The sequence below is a fragment of the Oncorhynchus masou genome, chromosome 6, assembly GCF_036934945.1.
Source record: "Oncorhynchus masou masou isolate Uvic2021 chromosome 6, UVic_Omas_1.1, whole genome shotgun sequence".
NCBI lineage: Eukaryota > Metazoa > Chordata > Actinopteri > Salmoniformes > Salmonidae > Oncorhynchus > Oncorhynchus masou.
In genome coordinates, this window is record NC_088217.1 from 39,662,255 (window position 1) to 39,673,342 (window position 11,088).

Genomic DNA, 11,088 nt, shown 5'->3' on the forward strand with positions numbered 1-11,088 from the left:
CCCTGTGTTTCTCTGCAGATAAACCAAAACAAGCTGCCAACCCGGGCGGTGGAATCCAGGGTGATCTCCCGAGGCCCTGACTTCACACCGGCCTTTGCTGACTTTGGCAGACAGATGAGTGGAGGACGCGGCGGAGCTGCAGTGAGTCACACTCACTCCCAGGCTCACGTAATTACTACCCCTCCCGACACAAACACCAATCTCTTTCTCAAATAATGTCTCTTCTTTTTGTTACTTCTCTCTTGCTCACTGACTCACGCTCTCTCTCTGGCTCTCGCACACACACACACTCACATTTACATTACATTTAAGTCATTTGGCAGACGCTCTTATCCAGAGCGACTCACTCACAGATATTACTTCACACACACACTCACAGAATATTACTGGTATCATAGAGAGATAAATGAATCATGGGGAATGATTTGCATCTTGTTTGTTTACTAGGGATAACTCATTTCCCAAAGTCATACTCATTCAAGGAAAGTTGTGAATTAGACTTCAGCACACAAGTCTTGTGTTGGTGGCGAGCTGTAGAAGTGACATGTTGTTCTGTCTCCTCCAGCAGATGATGAACATGGGGGGGGGTGCCCGGCGGCCCCCGCCCAGGAAGATTATCCTGAACGTGTCAGCGAATGAAGAGGTGCAACTGAAGAAGGCTGAGAATGCCTGGAAACCCGGCATGAAGAGGGCGGGGCCATCAGATGACCCTGAGGTCATTACAACACAGGTAGGAGGAGCCAAACCTTTCATCTGACACCCAGACACACCCACACAGTCAAATCAAAAACGCATAAGATGTTGAGTTTTTTCAGCAGTGACTCCACACAGGAAATAAATATTGTGACCAAGGAGTTGTCAAGAGACCGAAGATCAAATGAAGTGAGTGAATTCTCACATCAATAAATGATTAGGATGTTGTTGCCGTGCCAGGAGCTCTTCCGGAAGGTGCGCAGTATCCTCAACAAACTGACGCCTCAGATGTTCAACCAGCTGATGAAGCAGGTGACAGACCTCACCATCGACACGGAGGAGCGCCTCAAGGGCGTCATCGACCTGGTCTTTGAGAAGGCCATCGACGAGCCCGGCTTCTCTGTGGCCTACGGGAACATGTGTCGCTGCCTCACCACGGTATGTTAAGCTCAGCTCACTATTGTTCGGACATGATTATCTGTGGTTCCGCTGAATGCTGCTTGTCAACATCAAAATATAAACTGTACATGGGTCCTCTTAAGCCCCATAAACATTCAGCAAAATGTCCCTAAAGGTATATTTTTCTGCCCCCCTTTCACTCTTTCTAGACCTCATCTTCTGTTCAATTCTCAGTTTTTCTTTACTCTACTCTTTCCCCTATATCTCTGTACCTCTAACCAAATAGCTTGTTACCTCTGTTATTCTCCAGCTCAAAGTGCCCATGACGGACAAACCCGGAACCACAGTGAACTTCCGCAAACTGCTGCTCAACCGTTGTCAGAAGGAGTTTGAGCGGGACAAGGTGGATGATGTGGTGTTTGAAAGGAAACAGAAGGAACTTGACTCTGCACAGGTACCTACACTCCCCACACACACTGCTCAGATCACTAATCTGTCTGTCACCTTGTAGTAGGGGAATACAGAGCAGAGAATTGTATGTGACTGATGTATTGTGAAGAGTTAGTGGGGGCTCATTGTTAGCTGTTGCTAGTTACTTAGTTCTGACAATCTACTCTCCATTTCCTTTCTAGTCCAGTGATCAAGAGAGACTACGGTTAGAGCTGGAGGAGGCCAAGGACAAGGCCCGCCGGCGCTCCATAGGGAACATCAAGTTCATTGGGGAGCTGTTCAAACTCAAGATGCTGACAGAGGCCATCATGCACGACTGCGTGGTCAAGCTGCTGAAGAACCATGACGAGGAATCGCTGGAGTGCCTTTGCAGGCTGCTCACCACCATCGGCAAGGACCTGGACTTTGAGAAGGCCAAGGTGAGCCATGGGGAGGGAGCTTAAATGACTTCCAGCTGGTCATATGAGGAGGCCTGGGAGGACATGGGTGAGGAGACATCTCACTGCTCCCTTGCACCTGCTGTTGTCTGACCTGTTTTAACCTGCTGCTAGCCAAAGGAAAGACTCCTACACACGTACCAGTGTACACCCTCTTTGGGCTCGACCAGAGTTTTACGACTCTGTGGTCCTCATATTTACAAATACTGTAATGGTGTATATCTGGCATTATTAACACTGAGACAGGAAATCACATTTAGTAGTCTGTGTTTTATAGGCTAAGAAAAAAGGCTTTTGTTGTACCTGCTCCCAAACTGCTCAGTTTACTTTGAGGCAATACTATATCACACTGAATTGTAAAATGGAGTGGAATGAAATGACATGAGCGTCTGGCTGTCCACTGGAGTGAATAGTGAGAATTTTGCATTCATACGTCACTTTGCAATGACCCTTCATCTCTCTCTTTCTTGTCATAGCCCCGCATGGATCAGTATTTCAATCAGATGGAGAAAATTGTTAAGGAGCGGAAGACATCGTCTCGGATACGGTTTATGCTGCAGGATGTGATAGACCTCCGATTGGTAAGTGTGTGTGTGTGCATACTCGAGCCTTGTGGTTGTGTGCTGTCTGTGCAGCTCAGCCCACCAGTGAGGGTTCTTTAAAAAAAAATATTATTACAATAAATAGGAGAAAGCATTCTAATTTTCAGTTCTTCACGCGGGCTCCCTGAGCAGACCAGTAATTCACTCTAAGGAAGAAAACAACAGACTGTAATCAGTTAAATTTGAGCATAGATTAAAAAATTCTGCATGAATAGCCATCAACAAAATACTGCTGTGCCATTGGGGCTCCTTGACTGTAGGCTAATTGTGTTGTACGCAGTTCAGTAATTAAAAACACCAGATTGTCTCTCTGAGGAAACTCCCTGCGTAAGTCTAACACTGCTCGTTCCAACAGCACAACTGGGTGTCCAGGAGAGCTGACCAGGGCCCTAAGACCATCGAGCAGATCCACAAAGAGGCCAAGATTGAGGAGCAGGAGGAGCAGAGGAAGGTGCACCAGCAGCTGCTCTCCAAGGACACCAAGAGAAGGCCAGGTCAGCCAGGCCCATGAGCTACATCCTCTAAAGCTTAGAGCTACACTGGCATTCCCTCCCCATAGCCTGCAGACGGAGACACTACAGTGGCCCACAGTGGTCAGAAAGTTCCCCTACTATCCAATCTGTCAACTCACATCACAGTATTCTCTTAAACCTGGGGCGCTATTTGATTTGTCTTTAATAGACCTGTAGACCTGACATCCCTCCTGTGTGTGTTTCCTCTGTCCTCCAGAGCAACAACAGCAGCAGAGAGAACAGCAAAGGGAGCAGCAGAGGGAGCAGCGTGTGCAACAGAGAGACGAGACCTGGAACACTGTGCCCATGACCAAGAACAGCAGGACGATCGACCCCACCAAGATCCCCAAGATCTCCAAGGTCAGCCACTAAAGCACCTGTAGACCTCATCTTTTGACTGACTCGTTTGGGTGTTTTACCATGGAGGTTCACTGGTGTTTTTAAGTGTACTCAATTTTAATTACAAAATGGCATCTGTCAATAATTTATGTTTGGTTCCTTCAAATCTGTAATTGGATGACAAGAGTTATGTTCTCATTGGTCTACAAGCACAAGTCTTTATGGACAAATATCAACTTAACATTCAACATTTTACTGAGTTATAGTTCATATAAGGAAATCAGTCAATTGAAATAAATTCATTAGGCCTTAATCTATAGATTTCACATCACCCACTGGGGAGCCAGGCCCACCCTTGTGCGTATGGAAAATTTCTAGTATATTTTATTTCAGCTCAGTATAGTAGATGAAACTACTGTGTTGCAGGTGCTTCTACACCTGTATTGCTTGCTGTTTGGGGTTTTAGGCTGGGTTTCTGTACAGCACTTTGAGATATCAGCTGATGTACGAAGGGCTATATAAATAAATTTGATTTGTTGTAATATATATACTGCATTAGGCATCGCATCACGCACAGGATTTCTGTGGTTCTTCATCCCTGTCCTCAAATGATACTGATAGTCCCAATCCCTACCTCTTCAAATAGGTATTTTAAAAATACCCCTCCCCCAAACACACACACACACACACACACACACACAAAAAGCCTAACACTCCCATTTGAGTTTTTTTGTGGAAAATAAATGTGCTTCCTATGACTGTGATATGTGGTTGTCTCACCTAGCTGTCTAAAGATGAATGCACAAACTGTAAGTCACTCTGGATAAGAGCTTCTGCTAAATGACTAAAATATAAATGTAGTGGTGAAATGATACAGGTCCAAATGCCAGATAGTTGGGGTACAAGCACACCCAGCCTTGCATACTGGAGTATGGCTCCCCATGCCATACAGAGCTGTTATAAACCCACATCTGTGTGTCAGTACCAATGATGTATTAGGCAGCTCTCCATTCTCCTCAGAGACTGTTGGTCATTATAGCGTTGTAGGCCCAGATCACATGATATGAGTATTGGAAGGAAAACTGTTTCTGTCTGTTATCATCCTGTTTAGCCTCAGATGGATGAGAAGATCCAACTCGGACCACGAGCCTCACTCAACTGGATGAAGGGCAGCAGCGGAGGGGCCAAGGCCAGTGACTCCGGTGAGGAGACGTATATTAGGGCTGGGCGACGTATAGAATATTTTTTTGTTTATTTTAGCGCGATATTCCAAATGCCTGTATCGCAATAATCACGTTTATTATTTTTCTCGTTTTTATGAGCACTTCTGTACTGTACATCCTGTTCTAGTTGTCTTTTGGTCTCGTCTCCTTCGCTCATTCTGCTGTGACTGTGCACCTTCCCATTTATGCACAATAAGCCCTCCCCCTGCCACACAACAACAAAGATGGAAAATAACTGTTTCCTCTCTGACAACAGGCTGTTTCAACTCGCTATTTGCATTTGTGGTTTGATCCAACAGAATCGGTCATATGGACTCTGAAACACATTAAGACATTGTTTAACTGTTATAGATGAGAACCTTTCTGACGATACCTGAATTCATTAGATCATTGCTGACTATTTGAAATGCAGTGTATTTTATAATGATAGTGATGTGACATTTTTGGCCAATACGGTAACCGATGTTTAAAATTTTAGGATCCTTTAAGCATTCTAGTACAGTTAAATAGTTAACACACACACACATGGACGCGCACACACATATATCCATTTACTCTGTACAGGGTTCTAGCATAGGATGGGTTATGGATCGGGGACGTTCTTTCAATCTACCTTTACTTGACGACACTTCCTTCATTCTCCATTTGGAAAGCACCAGCGTCTTTTAAACGTCTGTTTCCAGTTGTTGGTGGAACTACGATAACGAGGAAATACTCAGACTTCATCCACTTTCTGTACCGAGTGCCTCTTGCATTTGTGTAGATAGTTGTTTTGGTCGTCCTGTGTGAAGCACTGTCATCTTCTATATGTGGCTGCAGCTGCATCGCTTAAAATGTAATATTTCCTGCAAAGATGTCAGGAAATGCGAGATGTTCAGCAGCTAAAATTGCAAGGGAACTCCTCACTCGGTGCAAAAAAGTGAATTTTATATTTTTCTGAATATTCTCTGGTTTTTGGAGTTCCACCTGCAACTAGTAACAGGAGTTTTTAAGACACCGCCAAGTAAAGGTTGGTTAAATGTTGTACTGTATTGTCTATGTACCATCTGCTCGACCTCAGACACAAGCTATAGCTTTAGATATGCCACAGAGGGTCAAGCCTGCTTGGCTAACCGTCACACACACACTGCTGATGCAGGTGAACTAGTCATACTTGTGTCCTGGTTGAAATGTAATTTCTGCTGCTTAATTTTGTCTCCTCAGAATTATCCCGGTCTGGTGGTGGTGGTGCCAGTTTAAACCGGTACTCTGCACTCCAGTCCACTCAATCTCATCAAACCACCCCACCGGCACAAAACCTAGAGTATGACACTAGAAGAACCTTGGGCAGGTAATGATCACATTTTGAAACTTTTGTATTATGGATTTGGTCTCAAACTCCTGAGCGTCCCATTTCAGGGCAAAACATTCTCTCGTGTGTGTGTGTGTTCTCCTCCCAGTCGAAGCAGTGCAGGGAGAGAGCGAAGTGAGAAGCCCCTGAGCCCAGCTTCGTCGAGGCCCGGTTCCTTCGTCCGAGGCGGGAGTGCCAAGGAGCTTCTGGAGAGCCCGGCCCTGAGCCCTGAGGAGCCCCGCAGAGAGCTGGAGAGCCCCAGCGTAAGCGAGGACAAGACTGAGCCAGAGCGCAGCAGTGCCAGGGAGCCTGGTGAGGGAACAGGAGGACAGTTCTAGACTGACTAAACATACGGAGTCAGTGGACACTCACTCACACACTCTATAAGGGGAGCAGTCTTGTAATGGTGGTTTTTCCCCTACAGTGAAAGCAGAGCCTGTAGTGGCTCAGTCTCCAGACAGACCTGCCCTCTCTGAGGAGGAGATGGAGAGGAAGTCCAGAGCTATCATTGACGAGTTCTTGCACATCAACGATTATAAGGTGCAATCATTTAATAATGCTATTATATTACATACTGTATGTGAATGCCTTTGTGTTTTACTCTCGAAAGGAAGTTTGTAAAACAAAGATATGTGTTTGTTGTATTCTCTGTAGGAGGCTGTGCAGTGTGTGGATGAGCTGGACATGTCCTCTCAGCTCCATGTGTTTGTGCGTGTGGGGGTGGAGTCCACTCTGGAGCGCAGTCAGATCACACGGGACCACATGGGCAAGCTCCTCTTCCAGTTGGTGCAGCAGGACATCCTGGCCAGGTCCCAATTCTTCAAAGGGTCAGCCTGCCCACATATCCACCTGCTCTCTTTCAACATGTGTCATATAACAACTGTCCTGTATCTAAAATGGCCGTCTCATCAGATTATCTTTCCCAGGTTTGCTGACACCCTTGAGCTGGCGGATGACATGGCCATTGACATTCCCCATATCTGGCTGTATCTGGCCGAGCTGCTCAGCCCTGTGCTGAGAGACAGGGGCTTCTCTATGAGAGAGCTCTTTAGGTAACACCGCTACTCTACAGCACCACAATATTGTATTGTTATCTCCCTGTAAAGTTATGGAGATCAAGAGGGGGTTACTATTGCATCAACAGAGCTTATCAGATCAGTCCACATGCAACCCAAATTTATTAAGATCTCACAGGATGACAAATATACTCCATTTCATTTTCTCTCAAATATTACTGACTGGCTATCTCAGTTCTCATTATGGAGTGTTGATGTTGGCTCTCACACCTCCATTCCCTGCTGTGGCTTTCTGTAAACTGAGATATGAAGAAAAACAGTTGGGTGGGATGGAACCGCTGGAGACATCTAATCGTTTTCTCTGTTTGTCCACAGTGAATTAAGCAAACCTTTACTTCCTGTGGGAAGAGCTGGGATCTTATTTTCTGAAATACTGCACATACTATGCAAACAAATGGTAAGTGACATTTTGTCGGTTTTACTCCTAGCCCCTTTACTGCTTTCAAACAACATTTCCCTCACAGAGAACAGTTAACATAGCTGTCAGATATTGTTGCATGACTTTTGTGTGATTTAGACGAGAGGTGTAAACGAGTCGGGTGTGAGTGCGTTATAGTGCATATCAAGTAAACAAGTCAACAAACCCATTAGCTGTCTGTCTCCTACACAGAGCCATAGGAAAGTGGGCACCTTGTGGAGAGAGTCGGGCCTCAGCTGGAGTGACTTCTTGCCAGAGGGAGAGGATGTCCAGGATTTCATCTCAGAGCAGGTTAGTGAGATAAACCCTCTGTATTACGGCATGGAGGCATCCCAACAGAAACAGGTTCACAGCAACCTAACCCTCTTAATTTCCCCTCCTCTCCATGTCCTCCTCCTTCTGTCAGAAGCTCCAGTTCACTGAGGCGGACTGCTCCAGCCATGAGGCAGCCCTCGCCACGACAGCACTGTCCTTTGTGGTGCTCAACCAGCAGCTAGAGAGACTGCTGCTGGAGGACATGGCCAGTGATGAGCAGATCTTTGACTGGGTAGAGGTACGGACTGTAGTATTAGGCACGCCACACAGCTCAGCACAGCCACGTTTGACTTCATGTCATACGCATTGTTGTGTTTATACATGCATAGTGTTGCATATTTCAAGTGAAGTGTCACAGATGCAGGCAGTGACATCAAGAAGCTTTCTCCTCTGTCTAAGCGGAGCTCCTTTGTGCTCCTCTGTTATCATCCATATCCCAGGCAAATCTAGATGAATCTCAGATGAGCTCCTCTCCGTTCCTGAGAGCTCTGATGACGGCTGTGTGTAAGGCAGCGGTGAAAGGTAAGCTCTCAGTTCCTTTAGCTAGGAACAGATCAATATTGTTTTTTATATATTATATAGCTAGAGGAATTCAACAATTCTTTCCATCTTTTGTTTCTTGTGTAGATGAAAGTGCTTCCTGTCGAGTGGACGTAGCCATCATTCAGAGGAGATTGCCCGTATTACTCAAGTACCTTAACTCAGACACTGAGCGACAGCTTCAAGCACTTTATGCACTGCAGGCGCTGATAGTCACTTTGGATCAGCCTCCTAGTAAGTAGCATCCCAATCAGACCCTTCAACCTCGATATTCACGATAAAGATATAAGCACGGTTCCTGCCCGGTGTCCTGCCCTGCATTTTACTTTTTTATTCTTGACAGCAGACATCCTTTCGTGGTTTTATCTCATGCTATTATATAAAAAAAAGTGTGTTCATTAACCTACATGCATATCTATACCCTCACACACTCTGAAAGCAGAGACTAATTTAATTTAAGCCATGGAATTTGATGGTTAGCACTTTTCCCCTCTTGTCTCTCTTTCTCCAGACCTGCTCCGGATGTTCTTTGATTGTCTGTATGATGAGGACGTCATCTCGGAGGACGCTTTTTACAAGTGGGAGACCAGCAAAGACCCAGCAGAGGAGCTGGGCAAGGGTGTGGCTCTCAAGTCTGTAACAGCTTTCTTCACCTGGCTGAGGGAAGCCGAGGAGGAGTCGGAGGATAATTGACAAGGGAGCAGGCGGCCGCTGTAAGCCCCCAGTACAAGAGGCCAGCTGTTGCTACATAGAATAACTGCATCTTCATAGCAAAACAAACAGACAAACCTACAAAATGAGCGCGGACAGGACGACATGTTTACGGCTGGAATTCTTTCTGCGGTACGGTTCTGAGACAATTTTGAGTTTGAATTCCAACGGCTGAAGCACTAAATACCTGTATTATACATAGAAAATATTTTTGTTTTAAATTTTAACTTTTCTTTTGTTACTTTTTAAGAAGAGACTTAAAGATACATAGGTTCCAGACTCTTTAATTTATTATTTTTTTAAAGGACTGCAAATATGGAAGTTTATTTAACATTTGCAGATGCTTATAATGAGGAAAACATTGATGACGAATAGAAATAACAATATTATTAATTATAATAACAATAATAATAATTGTGAAATAAATAGCCTCCCTGGATTCCATGTCTGGTTGAAAACAGGGTAAAAAGTTATTTTGGAATGAAGGGGAAGGCAGAGAAAGGGTGGATGCACAGAGACAATTGACATTGTAAGACATCAGAGGTCAAAGGTTATCAGTAAATAACCACAGGAAGTGCACTCTGTGATATGTACATAAACCTCCCAAGAGGAAGAGATATGCATTCAAGAAGCAATGCAAATCAGTCCACAAAATAACATTTAAATGAATGTGAATAAACAACAATGAACAATGGATAAAATGCAAGATTAAAAAGAAAATGCCAAGGTTGCTGAACATGAAGTTCTTGTAATACTTAAGACCTACCGAGCAAATGAAAAGCTTGTAAATACATTAAAGACAAAAAAAGTATTTAAAAAATATTGCAAATGCAATGGTGATTTTGTGGAGTGTGATGTCTGCACTGCAATGTGAAGATTTGTTACTGTGTTTTGACATTGCTGGCGACACAGTCTGAAGATGAAAGTTGGGGCAGTGTCAAGCATTTATCTCTAAAATGAGGCTACAGTATAGGGATTCTGAAAGATATTGAGTAACTCTTGTAGGACAATGGAAGTTAACTAGAACAATTATTTTCTAATAAATACAAAGAATTTGAGTCAACTTCCATTGTCTTCCAAGAGTTGCCAGTTTGTTCCTTTTTATTAATGCGTCTTGGTTGAAAAGTGAAGTATCGACAGTATCTTTTCCTCCACGGGAATGGACCCTACATCTTATTTTATACCCGTAGACGAGTGAGGAAATATTGTAACGAACTAGCTGAGCCTGATGCTGCATGAAGGATGTAGGACAAGTCATATCTTGCATGTCTTAAATTGCCTTAGGATGTTTGCCAGAATTCCTATGTAATGCTCTTGTATCTTTGACCTGTGATTCAGGTGTAGAGTCAATGAAGTGACAGTCAACTAGTGGATGAGCACAAACATCTGCAGAAAGCATTCGCATACAGCCTGCAGAAATGTAGGAGGGTAAGAGAGCCTGTATCACACCATTCTTTGATCACATTTCAGACAATTTCACCTTCTGACAGACCGGAAACCAGTATGGTATTGGAGCTGTCGCCTACAGTCTTGCTTCAGCAGGACAAAGGTTGGTGACTGGTAATCATATCTGGGAGCGCCATATCCCAGATACTAACATTTCAATTACAATTGCTACATTGTCACTTTCAGGAGTTCCGAATAATTTTCAACATTTGGCATTCTATGGGAACCGGTTAAGCACATCGCAGTGCAAAATCACTGGTTTAAAAATCATATTGGATCCCAAATAACTGTTAAATTAATGTTTTAACTATCCCTATATTCTGTTATTACTGTGCTATCACTGTTATTAGTACGCTTGTGCGGAAGTCTGCTGATGGACCTGGCCCGAGGGCAATGGCAACCATGTACTGTGGAAATAGTGTTGAGTGAACGTTGTTAATCTGGAACCTAGTCGTTGTCATTTTAAATTAACGTTTGTAGTTATTAGCCATCTTCTGCTACTATGTGCCACCTCGCTTCGTCGTTAACTTGGAATCTGGACACTTGATTATTTACTAATCTGGACGAGAAAAAGCAAGCACGTGTAGTGGTATTATC

At 44.2% G+C, this 11,088-nt stretch overlaps 1 protein-coding gene across 10 annotated transcripts in view; it reads left to right on the plus strand.

The window, feature by feature from the left end:
• LOC135542043 (eukaryotic translation initiation factor 4 gamma 3-like) overlaps window positions 1-9,865 on the plus strand; it is a 78,700-nt gene extending 68,835 nt beyond the window's left edge. For 8 of the 10 annotated variants that reach the window (XM_064968636.1, XM_064968638.1, XM_064968639.1 and 5 more), the window contains 20 exons: window positions 19-168; window positions 566-730; window positions 934-1,131; window positions 1,403-1,546; window positions 1,725-1,961; window positions 2,456-2,560; window positions 2,937-3,075; window positions 3,311-3,453; window positions 4,544-4,634; window positions 5,859-5,985; window positions 6,095-6,297; window positions 6,410-6,525; window positions 6,640-6,812; window positions 6,912-7,037; window positions 7,377-7,458; window positions 7,672-7,770; window positions 7,886-8,032; window positions 8,235-8,316; window positions 8,422-8,568; window positions 8,846-9,865. In XM_064968636.1, the coding sequence (XP_064824708.1) occupies window positions 19-168; window positions 566-730; window positions 934-1,131; window positions 1,403-1,546; window positions 1,725-1,961; window positions 2,456-2,560; window positions 2,937-3,075; window positions 3,311-3,453; window positions 4,544-4,634; window positions 5,859-5,985; window positions 6,095-6,297; window positions 6,410-6,525; window positions 6,640-6,812; window positions 6,912-7,037; window positions 7,377-7,458; window positions 7,672-7,770; window positions 7,886-8,032; window positions 8,235-8,316; window positions 8,422-8,568; window positions 8,846-9,027 (2,856 nt within the window). In that variant the 3' untranslated portion in view covers window positions 9,028-9,865. The remainder of the gene's footprint in view (window positions 1-18; window positions 169-565; window positions 731-933; window positions 1,132-1,402; window positions 1,547-1,724; window positions 1,962-2,455; window positions 2,561-2,936; window positions 3,076-3,310; window positions 3,454-4,543; window positions 4,635-5,858; window positions 5,986-6,094; window positions 6,298-6,409; window positions 6,526-6,639; window positions 6,813-6,911; window positions 7,038-7,376; window positions 7,459-7,671; window positions 7,771-7,885; window positions 8,033-8,234; window positions 8,317-8,421; window positions 8,569-8,845) is intronic. The other 2 variants (XM_064968637.1, XM_064968640.1) reach the window with 2 other exon arrangements.
• The last annotated feature ends 1,223 nt before the right edge of the window (window positions 9,866-11,088 follow it).